The 17,500-nt window shown below is 42.5% G+C and overlaps 1 protein-coding gene across 2 annotated transcripts in view; it reads left to right on the top strand.

Annotated features, from left to right (window-relative positions):
- Window positions 1-5,306: 5,306 nt before the first annotated feature.
- emid1 (EMI domain containing 1) overlaps window positions 5,307-17,500 on the top strand; it is a 34,076-nt gene continuing 21,882 nt past the window's right edge. Inside the window, exons 1-5 of one of the 2 annotated variants that reach the window (XM_027169376.2) lie at window positions 5,307-5,433; window positions 6,236-6,297; window positions 7,922-8,033; window positions 13,707-13,751; window positions 14,218-14,307. In XM_027169376.2, the coding sequence (XP_027025177.2) occupies window positions 6,256-6,297; window positions 7,922-8,033; window positions 13,707-13,751; window positions 14,218-14,307 (289 nt within the window). In that variant the 5' untranslated portion in view covers window positions 5,307-5,433; window positions 6,236-6,255. The remainder of the gene's footprint in view (window positions 5,434-6,235; window positions 6,298-7,921; window positions 8,034-13,706; window positions 13,752-14,217; window positions 14,308-17,500) is intronic. The other variant, XM_027169394.2, reaches the window with a different exon arrangement.

The following is a 17,500-nucleotide window of genomic DNA, read 5'->3' as shown; positions in this document are numbered from 1 at the left end:
TCCTGAAGTGTGTGTGTGTGTGTGTGTGTGTGTGTGTGTGTGTGTGTGTGTGTGTTGGAGATCAGAGTAAGGAATGTCATTGTGGTTATTTGTGTTGTGAGGTTTCAACACAGGAATGTCAGAACTGTTTTGTGACGTCACAAAGTCAAGTAAACACATCTGTATCTCTTTGTGTTACTTTCCTCTCTCTCTCTCTCTCTCTCACACACACACACACACACACACACACACACACACACACACACACACACACACACACACAGTCATATGCTTGGCTTCATGCTTTTCTTGTTTATTATAAATATTCTGGTCACCAGAAACTGCTGAATAAAGCACACACATTGAAAGCACACACACACACACACACACACACACACACACACACACACACACACACACACACACACACACACACACACACACACACTGAAAGCACACACACTGAAAGCACACACACACACACACACACACACTGAAAGCACACACACACACACACGCACGCACGCACACGCACACACACACACACACACTGAAAGCACACACACACACAGACACACACACACACACACTGAAAGCACACACACTGAAAGCGTGCACACACACACACACACACACACACACACACACACACACACACACACACACACTGAAAGCACACACTGAAAGCACACACACACACACTGAAAGCACACACTGAAAGCACACACACACACACTGAAAGCACACACACACACACTGAAAGCACACACACAAACAAACACACACACAGAAACGTACACGCACAAACAAACAAACAAACACACACACAGAAACACACACACAAACAAACACAGAAACACACACACAAACACAAACACACACACAGAAACATACACAAACAAACACACACAGAAACATACAAACAAACAAACACACACACAGAAACATACACACAAACAAACAAACACACACACAGAAACATACACACAAACAAACAAACACACACACAGAAACATACACACAAACAAACACACACACAGAAACATACACACACAGAAACACAAACACACACACACACACACTGCTGCAGTAAGTGTTTACACATTAGCCCGGTTGCTCTCCTTTGACTCAGTGACATCAAAGTCAATAAGCTGTGACACTGCAGCAATGTCATTCTCTTGAGGCCCGACAGGAAGTGACATCATAATGGGAGCGTGTAAGACCATGGAAAGATTTCATCATTGATTAAAGTCACTCTGCTTTATCTGTGTGTGTGTGTGTGTGTGTGTGTGTGTGTGTGTGTGTGTGTGTGTGTGTGTGTGTGTGTGTGTGTAGCACCCAGGCTTTTGTGTGTAAATTATCTATAGTTTAGATGACTTATATGTTTTATTCTCTACAGATCCACAGCGTCTCTAGTTAGATTGTACTGTAGCTGTGTGTGTGCTAATAAAGAGGAGATGAAAGGAATGAGAACTAGTGCATGCTAGTTTAGCTAGTGCTAGTTTAGCTAGAGCTAGTTTACCTAGTGCCAGTTTAGCTAGTGCCAGTTTAGCTAGAGCTAGTTTACCTAGTGCTAGTTTAGCTAGTGCTAGTTTAGCTAGTGCTAGTTTAGCTAGAGCTAGTTTACCTAGTGCTAGTTTAGCTAGTGCTAGTTTAGCTAGTGCTAGTTTAGCTAGTGCTAGTTTAGCTAGTGCTAGCTTAGCCAGAGCTTTAAAAGCCTCGTCAGAAAGCTGTGATTTCATCTAATCAACATGTTGTTGACGTGTTGCCGAGGCGACGGTTTCTCGATGTTGTTTGTATGATAAAAAGCCCAAACGGAGCCCTGAGACAGCGCTGCATCAAACAGTCATCAGTGTTTAGAGTATTTCAGTATTTCTCTGTCACTTTGACCGACTGGAGACCGAACATCAGTGAAATTCTGTGACTGACAGAAATAGTTGGTCTAATTTCTCATTTTCTTTCCACTCTTTCAGCCCCCTTTTCTCTCTCCAGCCTCACTTTAGTGATCTGCCTCGTTACAGCAGCAGACACACTTATTTCTTTTCCAGGCCTTGACAAAAACAAGAGAGGTGCCACGTCATTGGCTGCAGTGTCTCCATAGTGACCGTTTGACTGCGTGTGATTGGTGGAGTGGTTGTCCTCGGGCTAGTCGGCGATGAGGTCCTGACCCGAGCCTCGAGCTAACGACTGGAGCAGCACCGCGAGCTCAGGAGTCTCAGTGTGCTAGCATGATAACACCTCACACATGAAACCCAGCCAGTGAAGTAAATAGTAAAGAGAGAAATAGGGAGAGAAGAGATTTAAACCCCTCCTGGCCTCGCCTTGCCTCACCCCACCTCGCCTCACTCAGCAGTACAAGGAAACCGTTGTTTTTTAGTCTGAATCCCTCCTCTGCTTTCTTGACTAAATGAATCTCCTCTTCACCTTAAATCTCCATCTCTAGAGGACAAAACTCTGACACAGGAAATCAAACCATCTAAACAGCTGGCTGGAGCACGAAAGGTCTAGATGTTTTACCTCAAGTCTAAGGGCAGCTGTTGAACTTCATCTTTAACAAGATTATCTTCAGAGATGAAGCTCCTTTTCGAGACAAAAAATCCTGCAAATGCTCGTGCCATAATGACCGGTGTAGTCGTGTGGCTTTGATGGTGCATGTTTACAAAAACTCTAAAGAAACTGGACACTTTGTCAGAGATGGAGGCTTAAAGGTGCAGTCTCCGTTGTTTCAGAAATGCTTCAGAAAACCGAGTCGGGACGAAAAACAAAACAAAAACCAAACAAACGTTTAGCCAATGAGCAGAAAGGGGCGGGGCGGGGCTTGTCGATATGGGCGGAGAGAGTGTTCAGTGCGCGTGTGTGACGTTAGCAGAAAGCGGTTTTAACATCGACATGGAGGATAAAAACAAAGAAAGAAAGAGAAGAAAGACTTACAATAAGGACAAGAAGTAGGACGTGTTAATATAGGATCAGCTTTCCAGCGCTGGAGAGAACTGAAGGAGCAGGAAGTTGGCCACATATTCACAGGTTGGAGTTTCCCGAGTCAATAACTCCTGAGCTAAACGCTGTTACTACACAAATAACACCTCTTTTCTATCGTAGTAATGTAGAGAGGCAGCTACAACCGCGTTTTGTGTAGTAACAGCGTTTAGCTCAGGAGTTATCGACTCGGGAAACTCCGACCTGTGAATATGTGGCCGACTTTACTTAAGACGCCGAGGCGCTTTTTTCCTTCTCGATAGGTGAGTAACGTTGGTTTTGCTTTGTTACACAGAACTAATATATGCCTTTGTCCTTTACATCATTATGCTTGTGTGGCATTTTTGCTTGTTTGTTTATCTACAATCGTATTGTTCTTCCCTTCAGATATGATAAAGACACGTTTCTTTCTGTTAGTCGCCTGGGTTACGTATGTATGTGTGGGTGGAGCTATCGATACAGGGGTGGGACCTGTTTGGGTTAGGGGCGTGTTTGTTTCAAATGTCGACATTGGCTTTCAAACAACGGAGACCGCACCTTTAAGTCCAGACGTTATGTAGGAAATGTTCCAGGTGTCACGTTGCACAGCTGCTTCAGGGGGTTTTCTGCTTTCAGATGATTTGAGGTGTGGAGATGAGGTTCACCTTTAAACCATCTAAACTCGGGATAGAAAAATGAAGGTGTTTTCTGTAGATGTCAGAAGTCAAGATGTGATATAAAACTAATAGAGTGATATATATGAATGTTTTGAGATAAATCTAACTGTGGTTTAGTTTATCAAATCTTTTAATGACTTCTTCCCACGTCAACAAAAGCTTTAACTTCCTCACGTCTCACTCCACAGTGCTGTTATATGAAGCTCATATGAAAGTAGACACTCAGGACTTTGTAGTGTTTCAGAAGTATTTGTGGTTTCCCTACAACACTAGAATACTCGAGGTGATGTACTTCTAAACAGAGTAAATGTTGATATCAAACCCATATTTACTCTCTGAGAAGCTCCGAGTGTTTGTTCATAATCATCAACACTAAAATTCAGTGTAAGATTATCAACAGTGGGAAAAACACACGTCTAAGGGTTTTTTTTTACACCTGGTCACTTCCTGTGTTTTCTGTGATCAGATATCTACCCGATGGTAAAAAGACCAGGTCTAAATGCCCTCCGAAACGTTTTGGAGACGGATATAAACCCCGATGGTACAAACCCCTTCAGGAGGTGGTCTGGGACGCGTTTCAGATGAAACTGGACAGGTGTAAATGAATGTGGTTGTTCGAGCCACATACGTCAGCGCTATACTCCTCCCAAACGGAACTACGTCACTCGCAGGTGACCTTTCACCCAGGCGTCTCGTCGGGGCTTAAAACGCGCTGCTGTCGCCAGCGAAAACGCAGCAAACAGTAAACGCTGTTTTTTGTAGCATAAACGTCGTAACCAGTTTTTACGTCTTCTTTTCGATCGCGTTCTGAAAACCGCGTACACCAAAGTGTGTTCTGTTACAATTACCCCGGAAATGAGGGCAAATATATTAGCATTTTGGGTGGGAGCAGAAAGATCGGATCGATATCCGATTCGCCGAGACGCGTTTATGTGGCCTGATGTAAATGGGACAGTTTTAACAGATCAGACAGACATCGGGTCAGAGACAACACACGAAGTCACCGGGTGTACAAAGGCCCTAAAACACACTGACAGAACAACAATGAGTCCTGACTCGTATTAGATCAGACGAGTGTTAATCACGCCTACGGTGTCGAGTCTATGGTGAGACTAAACCCATCAGTACACCACGGAGTCTCTGCTATGATGATCGGACGCCCCTGTGGACTGTGTTTTGTGGAGAAACGTCCAGATTTTCACCTCTTTTCTCATAAAGTATTACGTTATTCTTTTTAGCTTTCAAGTTGTATGTTGGTAAAGTTTGTAAATATTTACTTAGAGACTGAGCGTCATACAGAGACAGAGCACAATGAGCGTAGGAAGAGAAGGAGAGAGGGAAAGAGAGAGAGCGAGTGCTGGAGGGTGGAGTAATAAGTAATAATTTGGGGCTTTTCATCGTGTTCGGTTCGTCACACTGGGCTTCACTCCAGATAAAATGATCTGTCCGGACTTCGTCTCGCTCAAATTGGCATTGGCTTCGTGAGAAAATCTCGTCCTGAAAACAGACTCGTTGCACCGTCATGTCGGTGTTTGTGGGCTGTAAAAATAGACGTTTTCAATTTGTTTCACATTTGTTTTATTCGGAGTTTAACGGAATCGGGTTTGGCAAAACTGAAAGGGATTGAACTGAATTTAATTGAACTTAATTGTGGTACTCTGTGTGTGTGTGTGTGTGTGTGTGTGTGTGTGTGTGTGTGTGTGTGTGTGTGTGTGTGTGTGTTTAGGTTCTGCGAGCGGTAATCTGGTGGCTCAGGAGGCTGTGAGAAAACAGGCAACTTTCCGCAAGTCCACGTTCCCCAAGCCCTCAGAGCAGCTCTCCAGTACGAACCGATCACGTTCCTCGTCTCCTTCGTTTGGTAGAACATCACAAACTCTCTCGCTCCGTCGTGTTCCTGAGGAGACAGCGTCATCACCGACACGTCACATGCCTCAGCAATCTAGACAAACCTTAGCAAACTAGATAAAACAATAAAACTACAGATTTGTAAATAAAGAACGCCACAGTTTAACGAGACGCTGTTTTACTGGTTCAGACCTTATAAAGACAGATCCGTCTCCTGAAGTAGTGACGTTACGGAGCTGAAACTCCACCCACTTCTGAACAAGTTTACTACAACCAGGAGTTCACTAACATTAGTACATTAGTACATTAGTACATTAGTACGTGGGTAATTCTAGAGAGGATTTAATATTGAGATCATGAAGTAGATCATAAAAGATGCTGGCTGCAAAACGAGCTTTCACTGAGTACGCTAATGCTAATGCTAATGCTAATGACTTAATATTATTATTATTATTATTATTATTATTATTATATCAGGATGAAATCATGTGACTATAACATAAAATCTTTGTCTATCTTTTTATGTCTCTCTCTCTCTCTCTGCCTCTCTCTCTCTCTCTCTCTCTCTGTCTCTTTTTCTCTCTCTGTTGCTCTCTCTCTCTCTCTCTGCCTCTCTCTCTTTTTATCTCTCTCTCTCTCTGCCTCTCTCTCTCTTTGTCTCTCTGTCTTTGTCTTTCTCTCTCTCTCTCTCTGTCTCTCTCTCTCTCTCTCTCTCTCTCTCTCTCTCTCTCTCTCTCTCTCTCTCTCTCTCTCTCTCTCTCTCTCTCTCTCTCTCTCAGGTTGTCTGAATTGCAGTCGTATGGCAGCTCTCACTGACAGACTGAGTTCTCTGGAGGAAAAGGTAACGTTGTCTCACCACGAGATTGTCTTTAGTTTGTCATCTGCTGGTCATCAAACACCAGCATTTTTGCAACCAATAATAAATACCAAGATTTCACACTAAACACCAGCATCCTCTAGTAAACACAAACGTTCTCTAATACACACCAACAAACACCAATACACACCAACACACACCATTAAACACCAACATATACAAATACACACCTACACACACCAATACACACCAACACACACCATTAAACACCAAAAAACACCAATACACACCAACACACACCATTAAACACCAATATATACAAATACACACTTACTGTACATACACCAATACACACCAACACACACCAACACACACCATTAAACACCAATATATACAAATACACACTTACATACACTAATACACACCAACAAACACCAGTAAACTCTATCATTCCCTATGATTGTCACCAATATACACCAGTAAACGCCAGTAAACACCAGCACACAGATGTCCTCAGTCAGTAGCATTCTGCACCAAACACTTTATTATGTGTGACGTTGGTTTGGAGACAACGTATGTGAAGTGTTTAGTAAAGAAAGAACAGAACACAATACCAGTAATTACTTTCGAACAGTAACAACACGGCTTGGAGACACCAGCCTGTTCCTCACTATGAACCATCTCCAACTGGAGAAGGTTTTATGTTCATATTGATTAGATTTTTTTATTGTGTTGCTGTCTTTTGGTCCCCGTGTCTGCGTTTGATCAGGACTTGTCTCTGCTTTGGATCTCTGACAGTCAGGAGATGTTCAGCCAAATCCTGTTCTGTTTTCTTCCAGTCTGATGAATGTGTTTTTGTTTTCGTCTAATCTGGGAATCGCCGTCAGAGTCCACAGGGGAGATCAGATCTCAGGTGATTCCACAAACCTGGAGGTTTCTGAGGAAACTAAAGTCAGCTGTTTTATTGGTGATTGCAGCAATGTGAAGATGTTCAGAGAAGAACAGAGTTACTATAAGCAGGACAAGAACTTGATGTGATAACCTCCAGCTACGGTGGACGGGTGGAGCGTTTGATGGAGAAGCACGCTAGGTCCTTTTTGAGTAACATGACAGTGAATGTTTTTTAAAACGATTAGGTTCCATCTAAGAACCTAAATGGTTCCTCGCAAAGGAAAATCCTTACAGATTCCACCGGGAGCCATAGAACTGAAACGCCTCCATGAAACACCAACATGTAATGGTTTCCTGATTTATCTCTCAGGAACTAATACCAAAAAATGAATGTTTGAGATGAGTAGAACTTTTTTAGTCCTTAGGTTAGTAGAAGCTAGCAGCACATCCCAAAGATCCTGGTTAGCTGTGGACTCCAGCCCTTTCTGAGGGACAAGGAACTCATCTTAAAATGCATCTACAGATAGAAATGGAGCCTTCAATCGTTCACCAAACAGAAAGAAGAATAAAACCCAGCTAGTCAGGAGAACCGAGGAACCCGGATCACACGCCTGGTGATGTGACTAGTATCAGGGCGGAGTCAGAGCAGCACTGAGGAAAACCTGGACGCACGTAAAATACCTGAGACAGGTGTGTGACCAGAGCACAGCTCAGAAGCTGGTGTGATGTGAAGTGCTCTTTGGGTTTTGTCTTTCAGGTCCAGCTCCTTTCTGCCACATCTAAAGGTGGAGGCGACCCTGAGTCCTCCTCCTCCTCCCTCATGGGGGCTCCACCTGCTAGAGGAGCTCCAGGTGCAAAGGGTCCTGCAGGTACCGGTCTCTCACTTTACACTGTAGCTCTTAATGCAGCGTTATGCTGAGGCTCAGGAGGTGAAGCTCTTAAATTTCTCTCTCCCTCTTTTTCTTGGTCTCTGTCTCTCTCACTGTTTTTGTCTCTTTCTTCCTTTTCTTTGTCTCTCTTATCTTTATCTCTGTCTCATTCAGCGTCTGTCTCATGCTGTCTGTCTGTCTGTCTGTCTCACGCTGTCTGTATGTCTGTTTGTCTGTCTGTCTGTTTGTCTGTCTGTCTGTTTGTCTCTCTGTCTTCTCTTCTTCAGTGTATTCGTTTTCAGTCAGTTATATTCTCTCCTTCATTAGTCAGTCACTTCACAGAGCTAATCCTGTTCCCTGTGTCTGTGTCCAACCCCCCGGTGCTGTTTATCTCAACCCACAGATGGTGGTTTTTTTTTTCAGTTTTCTCTATTTTTGACAAGGATTAGCAAAATTACTTAGTGTTTGTGTGTGTGTGTGTGTGTGTGTGTGTGTGTGTGTGTGTGTGTGTGTGTGTGTGTGTGTGTGAGAGAGAGAGAGAGAGAGAGAGAGAGAGAGAGAGAGAGAGAGAGAGAGAGAGAGCACTCTAGTTTGAACCTCAGGGCTTGCTCAGGTTTCCAAAAAAAATGTCATGCTGTCAACACCATTCACACTGCACAACTCACTTAAGCCAGACACACACACACACACACACACACACACACACACACACACACACAATTCAACAGGACATTGAGACTTTGTCCAAAAGTGGGAGAAGTGAAAGAGCAATGTGACGATGATGCAGTGTGAGAATGAGCTACAGTCAGAACGTCAGGGGAAGTCAGCGCTGGACACTGGACAGGTGATGGACAGTTTGAGAGACGGCTTTTAATATGAAGTGAAAAATAAAACTTTATTCAACATTTGCTTTTCATTAGAACATCGATTTCTGTGTTTGGGTCGTTGAGGATAAGTTTATTATATGATTATGTGCAGACATCCTGTAGGTAACATGTAGGGTGTAGGTATCATGTAGGGTGTAGGTAACATGTAGGGTGTAGGTAACATGTAGGGTGTAGGTAACATGTAGGGTTTAGGTATCATGTAGGGTGTAGGTCACATGTAGGGTGTAGGTAACATGTAGGGTGTAGGTAACATGTAGGGTGTAGGTAACATGTAGGGTTTAGGTATCATGTAGGGTGTAGGTAACATGTAGGGTGTAGGTAACATGTAGGGTGTAGGTAACATGTAGGGTGTAGGTAACATGTAGGGTGTAGGTAACATGTAGGGTTTAGGTATCATGTAGGGTGTAGGTAACATGTAGGGTGTAGGTAACATGTAGGGTTTAGGTATCATGTAGGGTGTAGGTAACATGTAGGGTGTAGGTAACATGTAGGGTGTAGGTAACATGTAGGGTGTAGGTAACATGTAGGGTGTAGGTATCATGTAGGGTGTAGGTATCATGTAGGGTGTAGGTAACATGTAGGGTGTAGGTAACATGTAGGGTGTAGGTATCATGTAGGGTGTAGGTAACATGTAGGGTGTAGGTATCATGTAGGGTGAAGGTTATGTAGGGTGAAGGTAACATGTAGGGTGTAGGTTATTATGTAGGGTGTAGGTTATTATGTAGGGTGTAGGTATCATGTAGGGTGTAGGTATCATGTAGGGTGTAGGGTTTTTGTAGCGTAGGAATAGTGTAAGTTTAGTATAAGAAATGTATAGGTGTAGTGTAGTGCAGGTAAAGTGGATGTGTAGTACAGGTATCATATATGTGTGGAGTAGATGTAGTGCAGGTGTAGTATAAGTAGTATAAGGGTAGTGTAGCTGTAGTGTAGAGGTAGTAAAGGTGTAGTAAAAGGGTAGTGTAGCTGTAGTGTAGAGGTAGTAAAGGTGTAGTATAAGGGTAGTGTAGCTGTAGTGTAGAGGTAGTAAAGGTGTAGTAAAAGGGTAGTGTAGCTGTAGTGTAGAGGTAGTAAAGGTGTAGTATAAGGGTAGTGTAGCTGTAGTGTAGAGGTAGTAAAGGTGTAGTAAAAGGGTAGTGTAGCTGTAGTGTAGAGGTAGTAAAGGTGTAGTAAAAGGGTAGTGTAGCTGTAGTGTAGAGGTAGTAAAGATGTAGTATAAGGGTAGTGTAGCTGTAGTGTAGAGGTAGTAAAGATGTAGTATAAGGGTAGTGTAGCTGTAGTGTAGAGGTAGTAAAGGTGTAGTAAAAGGGTAGTGTAGCTGTAGTGTAGAGGTAGTAAAGGTGTAGTATAAGGGTAGTGTAGCTGTAGTGTAGAGGTAGTAAAGGTGTAGTAAAAGGGTAGTGTAGCTGTAGTGTAGAGGTAGTAAAGATGTAGTATAAGGGTAGTGTAGCTGTAGTGTAGAGGTAGTAAAGGTGTAGTATAAGGGTAGTGTAGCTGTAGTGTAGAGGTAGTAAAGGTGTAGTAAAAGGGTAGTGTAGCTGTAGTGTAGAGGTAGTAAAGGTGTAGTAAAAGGGTAGTGTAGCTGTAGTGTAGAGGTAGTAAAGGTGTAGTATAAGGGTAGTGTAGCTGTAGTGTAGAGGTAGTAAAGGTGTAGTATAAGGGTAGTGTAGCTGTAGTGTAGAGGTAGTAAAGGTGTAGTATAAGGGTAGTGTAGCTGTAGTGTAGAGGTAGTAAAGGTGTAGTAAAAGGGTAGTGTAGCTGTAGTGTAGAGGTAGTAAAGGTGTAGTAAAAGGGTAGGGTAGCTGTAGTGTAGAGGTAGTAAAGGTGTAGTATAAGGGTAGTGTAGCTGTAGTGTAGAGGTAGTAAAGGTGTAGCTAAGGCTAAAGCAGTGTGGCAGAAAGCATCCACCTTTAAAGGAACTGTTGCTATAGAAACAATAAAATAGTCTAATGTGGGCATTTATATAAACCTGAGCTGTTATAGTAAACTAAACAAAACCTTCTGACCAATCAGGACGCAGGATTCAGCAGTACTGTCTGTTGGAGAATATAAAGTCATGACACACTTAGGTTTATTTTCCCTTCTAACAAGTTCAGTAAGACACAACATTCAGTGTGTGTGTGTGTGTGTGTGTGTGTGTGTGTGTGTGTGTGTGTGTGTGTGTGTGTGTGTGTGTGTGTGTGTGTTACACAGGACACAATGATAAAAACTCATACTGAGAGAGAATCGTTCCTGGGTTGAAAGCACAGCAGCAGGAAATGTATGCAGTGTTGTGATTTGGGTTTTGGGTGGTCTCAGGCAGTGTGTGTGTGTGTGTGTGTGTGTGTGTGTGTGTGTGTGTGTGTGTGTGTGTGTGTGTTAGGGTCTGGCTAAGCACTGGTCCCTTACTGATGACCTCATCAAGCTTACATGGAGAACCCTGAGAAATCTAAGCAGCTCTGTGGAGCTTGGTGAGGAAAGGCTTAACTTGAGAAGTCACACTGCTGTAATATAAACAGATGAGTAGTGAGTGTGTTCTGTCTGTTTGTCTTGGTGCTAAAATAACACACTGATAAATAGAACTGGGTTCATTCTGTTGCCCCCTTTTTTCCACCAGAAAGACCCGGGTACTGGTTCAGAGCTAGTGCTGGTACTGGTTCGATGTTGGTTCCACTGGAGAACCTTCTAAGAACCGGTTTGCCTTTCCATCGGGTAGAGAGCATCACAGAGCCGAGTGTGACGTCACTGTATACGTGTCACGTTACACAGCGACGTTAGCGCAGCAGCGACAAACACAACAACAACAACAACAACAATGGTGGATGTTGCTTTACTGTTAATGCTCATGGCTTTGTGAACCTACATTAACACCCAAACGCGGCGAATCCTCATTTAAAATGATTTAAAAATGACGCTAACGACGTTCTCTTCTGTCTTGTTAGTCATAGTGTGTGTGTGTGTGTGTGTGTGTGTGTGTGTGTGTGTGTGTGTGTGTGTGTGTGTGTGTGTGTGTGTGTGTGAGTGTGTATATAAGTTTGTGTGTGTGTGAGTGTGTATGTGCATGTAAGTTAGTGTGTGTGTGTGTGTGTGTGTGTGTGTGTGTGTGTGTGTGTGTGTGTGTGTGTATGTGAAACTTGTGTCAGGTTTTTTCGTACTGTCACTGTGGTTTGTTGTTTGTTAAAAATCAGCGTTCAGTGTTTGTGTGAGTGTTTGTGTGAGTGTTTGTGTGAGTGTTTGTGTGAGTGTTTGTGTGCGTGTTTGTGTGAGTGTTTGTGTGAGTGTTTGTGTGCGTGTTTGTGTGCGTGTTTGTGTGCGTGTTTGTGTGAGTGTGAGTGTGAGAGTTTGTGTGAGTGTTTGTGTGAGTGTTTGTGTGCGTGTTTGTGTGAGTGTTTGTGTGCGTGTTTGTGTGCGTGTTTGTGTGAGTGTTTGTGTGCGTGTTTGTGTGCGTGTTTGTGTGAGTGTTTGTGTGAGTGTGAGTGTGAGAGTTTGTGTGAGTGTTTGTGTGCGTGTTTGTGTGAGTGTTTGTGTGAGTGTTTGTGTGAGTGTTTGTGTGCGTGTTTGTGTGCGTGTTTGTGTGCGTGTTTGTGTGAGTGTTTGTGTGAGTGTTTGTGTGAGTGTTTGTGTGCGTGTTTGTGTGAGTGTTTGTGTGAGTGTTTGTGTGCGTGTTTGTGTGCGTGTTTGTGTGTGTGAGTGTTTGTGTGCGTGTTTGTGTGTGTGAGTGTTTGTGTGAGTGTTTGTGTGAGTGTTTGAGAGTTTGTGTGAGTGTTTGTGTGAGTGTTTGTGTGAGTGAGTGTTTGTGTGAGTGTTTGTGTGTGTGAGTGTTTGAGTGTTTGTGTGAGAGTTTGTGTGAGTGTGAGTGTTTGAGTGTTTGTGTGCGTGTTTGTGTGCGTGTTTGTGTGAGTGTTTGTGTGAGTGTCTGTGTGAGTGTCTGTGTGAGTGTTTGTGTGCGTGTTTGTGTGCGTGTCTGTGTGAGTGTGAGAGTTTGTGTGAGTGTTTGTGTGAGTGTTTGTGTGAGTGTTTGAGAGTTTGTGTGAGTGTTTGTGTGAGTGAGTGTTTGTGTGAGTGTTTGTGTGAGTGTTTGTGTGTGTTTGAGAGTTTGTGTGAGTGTTTGTGTGAGTGAGTGTTTGTGTGAGTGTTTGTGTGAGTGTGAGTGTTTGAGTGTTTGTGTGAGAGTTTGTGTGTGTGTTTGAGAGTTTGTGTGAGTGTTTGTGTGAGTGAGTGTTTGTGTGAGTGTTTGTGTGAGTGTGAGTGTTTGAGTGTTTGTGTGAGAGTTTGTGTGAGTGTTTGAGTGTTTTTGTGAGAGTTTGTGTGAGTGTGAGTGTTTGTGAGTGTTTGTGTGAGTGTGAGTGTTTGTGAGTGTTTGTGAGTGTTTGTGTGAGTGTGAGTGTTTGTGAGTGTTTGTGTGAGTGTTTGAGTGTTTGTGTGAGTGTTTATGTGAGTGTTTGTGTGAGTGAGTGTTTGTGTGAGAGTTTGTGTGAGTGTTTGTGTGAGTGTTTGTGTGAGTGTGTGTGTGAGTGTTTGAGTGTTTGTGTGAGTGTGTGTGTGAGTGTTTGAGTGTTTGTGTGAGAGTTTGTGTGAGTGTGTGTGTGAGTGTTTGGTGAGTGTTTGTGTGAGTGTTTGTGTGAGTGTTTGTGTGAGTGTTTGTGTGAGTGTGTGTGTGAGTGTGTGTGTGAGTGTTTGGTGAGTGTTTGTGTGAGTGTTTGAGTGTTTGTGTGAGTGTGTGTGTGTGAGTGTTTGGTGAGTGTTTGTGTGAGTGTGAGTGTTTGTGTGAGTGTTCGGTTCTTTACTCCATGTTCTATGTGTCCTCCAGGTCCACAGGGTGAGCGAGGCAGAGACGGGAACCCGGGCAAAGACGGTAGGTTTCTGCACATCACTGACTCTGAGGTTTGATTTAGTTCATGCTGAAGATCTGCAGGATTCATCAAAGGTTCTCTGACGATTAATGGTTGTAGGTACAAGTACAACACAACCGTTCTTTGCACCTTATTACTGTAGGTTCTTCTTGACCATCAACAATTTCTGGAGCCCCTGAGAAGGCTTCATTTGTGGGTATCTCAGGGGTTTCTCTAGATGGTTCTACAGCCATATTTATTAAAGAAAGGTTTCTGGGATGTCGTAATAATCCTACATGGTTCTTCAAAAAGTGACGCCAATCAGAATGATGTTCTTTAAACAAATAGCTGTGCATAAAATTATCCAGTAGGTATCTAGTAGAAGGTTCATCCAGACCCTTTATCATCTGTAACCTTCTAAATCAATACCTTTTTATGGAGTTCCTCGTCTGTTCTTATGCTTTTATGTTCTTCTGTGTGGTTCTGCAGGAAAACCAGGTTCTCAGGGTCTGCCTGGGCCGAAGGGGGACACTGGACCATCGGGTGCTCCAGGGTCTCGTGGAACACCAGGACCAGCAGGTAGTCTGAGGAACATCTCAATGTGTCTGTCTATTTTTTTTTATCCATCTGTTTGTCTAGTGCCCTAGAAAGGGATCAGTGTAGGTCACTGTAGTGAGATGTTCTCTCTCTCCTCATGCCTCTGTTGTGGCACGCTTCCCAGATAAACACATTATACCAAAACGGCTGGATCTCATTCAGACGATAATGTGTGTGTGTGTGTGTGTGTGTGTGTGTGTGTGTGTGTGTGTGTGTGTGTGTGTGTTCCACTAACGAGAGCCTGTTCCTCTTACGAACAGCATAACAATAACAATAACTTTGAGGAATGTTGGTTTTCTCCTGGCTTTTTTTTCCGTGGATGTAAAAAGCCGAGTCAGCATCAGACCCCACGCCGCCCTGCCAAAATATTTGTCCTTAAACTTTTTAAAAAGAGTTTCCTTTTTACCCCCAGCGCGGGTAAAAAAGGCCTGACACGGTCATCCGGTACACCAGAAGGGACCGCACATGTATACACAGATCCCTCAAAGGCCAAAGTGAACCCTAAGAGAAAAACCCAAACACACACGTCACGGCGATACGAACGGCTGGGGGGGGTTGGAGGGTGTCCTCAGGTGGCTACGTGTCTCTTGTCGGCGTCCCGCTCGGCCAAAAGGGGATGCGAGCGACCTTTGACCCTACGGCAGGCTCCTGCTGAGGGTTTGATGAGTTTGTGAGTGCTGTATGAACTCTGTCTCATAAGAGCAGGAGAAATGTGCACAACAGCTCCATACTTATTTCTTCCATATGGCCTTATTGGGGTTTTTTTCAACGGGCTGCACTTTTTTTTTTTTTTAAAAAGGCCATTTTTTGTCGAATCTCTGGTTTTAGAATTTCCTCGACATCCTTTTGCGATACGCATGAGTGAAGACTCCTGATTGGGTTAGAAAATTGTCAGATGACGCAGACTGTTGGGACTCGTGAGATGGAAACAAAATCATTGAGTATTATATTAGTTTACAGGTAAAGCATAGAGACGTTACTGTGTGTGTGTGTGTGTGTGTGTGTATATATATATATGTGTGTGTATGTGTATGTGTGTGTATATATACATATATGTATGTGTGTGTGTGTATGTGTGTATATATATATATATATATATGTGTGTGTGTGTGTGTGTGTGTGTGTGTGTGTATATATAATAATAATAATAATAATACATTTTATTTAAAGGCGCCTTTCTAACACTCAAGGTCACCGTACAAAAGAAGAAGAAAAACAACAAAAAAAAAAAAAAAAAAAAAATAAATTTATAAAAAAATAAAAAAGAAAACAAAAAAAAAAAAAAAACATTGGACCAACATTACAAATCATGATCTAGAATATGCTAAACTAAACAGATGAGTTTTAAGCTGAGATTTAAATGATGAAAGAGAATCAATATTACGGAGCTCAGATGGCAGTGAGTTCCAGAGCTGAGGTGCAGAGTAACTGAAAGCTCTGTTCCCCATCGTTACAAGACGGACAGAGGGAACAATGAAATGAGTGGAAGAAGAAGACCTAAGAGTGCGAGTTGGTTTTGGAGTATGAAGAAGATCAAGAAGATATGAAGGTGCAAGATTGTGGATAGCTTTAAATGTTAGAAGAAGAATTTTATACTTGATACGAAAATTAATGGGAAGCCAGTGTAGCTGTTCCAGAACAGGTGTAATATGATGGATAGAGGGAGTACGAGTGATAATACGGGCAGAAGAGTTTTGAACGAGTTGCAGCTTATGAAGGGTTTTGTGAGGAAGCCCAATAAGAAGAGAATTACAGTAGTCAAGCCGGGAGGTAACTAGACTGTGAATAAGAGTGGTGGTAGATTGAGTGGTGAGAAAGGAACGAAGCCTATTGATATTTCGAAGGTGAAAGTATGCAGCCCGAGTAACATTATTTACATGTGAGGTAAAAGAAAGGGTACTATCAAAGATGACACCAAGACTCTTAACCTGAGATGAGGGAGCTATGAGAGATTCATCAATGGAAATAAGAAAATTCGAAAATTTGTTAAGCACAGTTTTTGTGCCTATAAGGAGAAATTCTGTTTTATTGCTATTTAGTTTAAGAAAATTTGCTGAAAACCATGATTTTATGTCAATGAGACAATCAGAAAGAGCAGATGGAGGGAGTTTGGAATGTGGTTTTGTGGAAAGGTAGAGCTGGGTGTCATCCGCATAGCAATGAAACTTAACCTGATGTTTATGAAAAATATGACCAAGGGGTAAAAGGTAAGTAATAAATAACAAAGGGCCAAGAACAGAGCCCTGGGGAACACCAGAGGTAACGGAAACTACAGAAGAGGTGAATGATTTTAGTTGAACAAACTGTGTGCGATCAGAGAGATATGAATGAAACCATTTCAGAGGCGTGTTGGTGATGCCAATAGTGGAAAGCCTGTCTAAAAGAATATCGTGGGAAATTGTATCAAAAGCTGCACTCAGATCAAGGAGAAGGAGGATGGATAGTAAACCAGAATCAGCTGCTATAAGCAAATCGTTTGTGACTTTTAATAGAGCTGTTTCAGTGCTATGAAATGGGCGAAAACCAGATTGGAATTGTTCATATAGATTATTGCCAGACAAGTGGATATGAAGTTGAGCAGCAACAACTTTTTCCAAAATTTTAGAAATGAAAGGAAGATTAGAAATAGGACGAAAATGATTAAGGTTGTTGGTGTCCAAACCTGGTTTCTTTAGAATTGGAGTTACAGCAGCTGTTTTGAAAAGAGAAGGAACAGCCCCAGTGGTAAGGGAAGAATAAATAATGTCCATAATAAACTGGGACAGAGAGGAAGCAGTAGCCTTAACAAGGACAGTTGGTAAAGGATCAAGAACACAGGTTGAAGATTTAGATTGGTGAATAAGTTTTAAGATATCATCAATTGTGGGCAGAATAAACTCAGAGAACAATTGTGTAGGAACAGGTAGAACTGAGACACATGGAGTAGAAACAGGAGTGGCCATAAGTTGACGATGAATGCCTTCAATTTTTGAGGTAAAGAATGATGCTAAAGTATTGCAGAAATCAGATGAGTACAAATGAGAGGGAAGTGAGTCGGTGGGTGTTGTAAAATTTTTCAATAAGGAAAAAAGAAGCTTTGAATTCCCTTCATTAGAACCGATTAAGCCAGAATAGTATGTAGATTTAGCTTTAGCAATAGTGTCTTTATAGTGAGACATATGTTCTGAGTACATTT

This window comes from Tachysurus fulvidraco, chromosome 9 (genome assembly GCF_022655615.1).
Source record: "Tachysurus fulvidraco isolate hzauxx_2018 chromosome 9, HZAU_PFXX_2.0, whole genome shotgun sequence".
Taxonomy (NCBI): Eukaryota; Metazoa; Chordata; class Actinopteri; order Siluriformes; family Bagridae; genus Tachysurus; species Tachysurus fulvidraco.
Note: the sequence above shows the minus strand (reverse complement) of the source record. Positions and strands in the feature narration are given on the sequence as shown.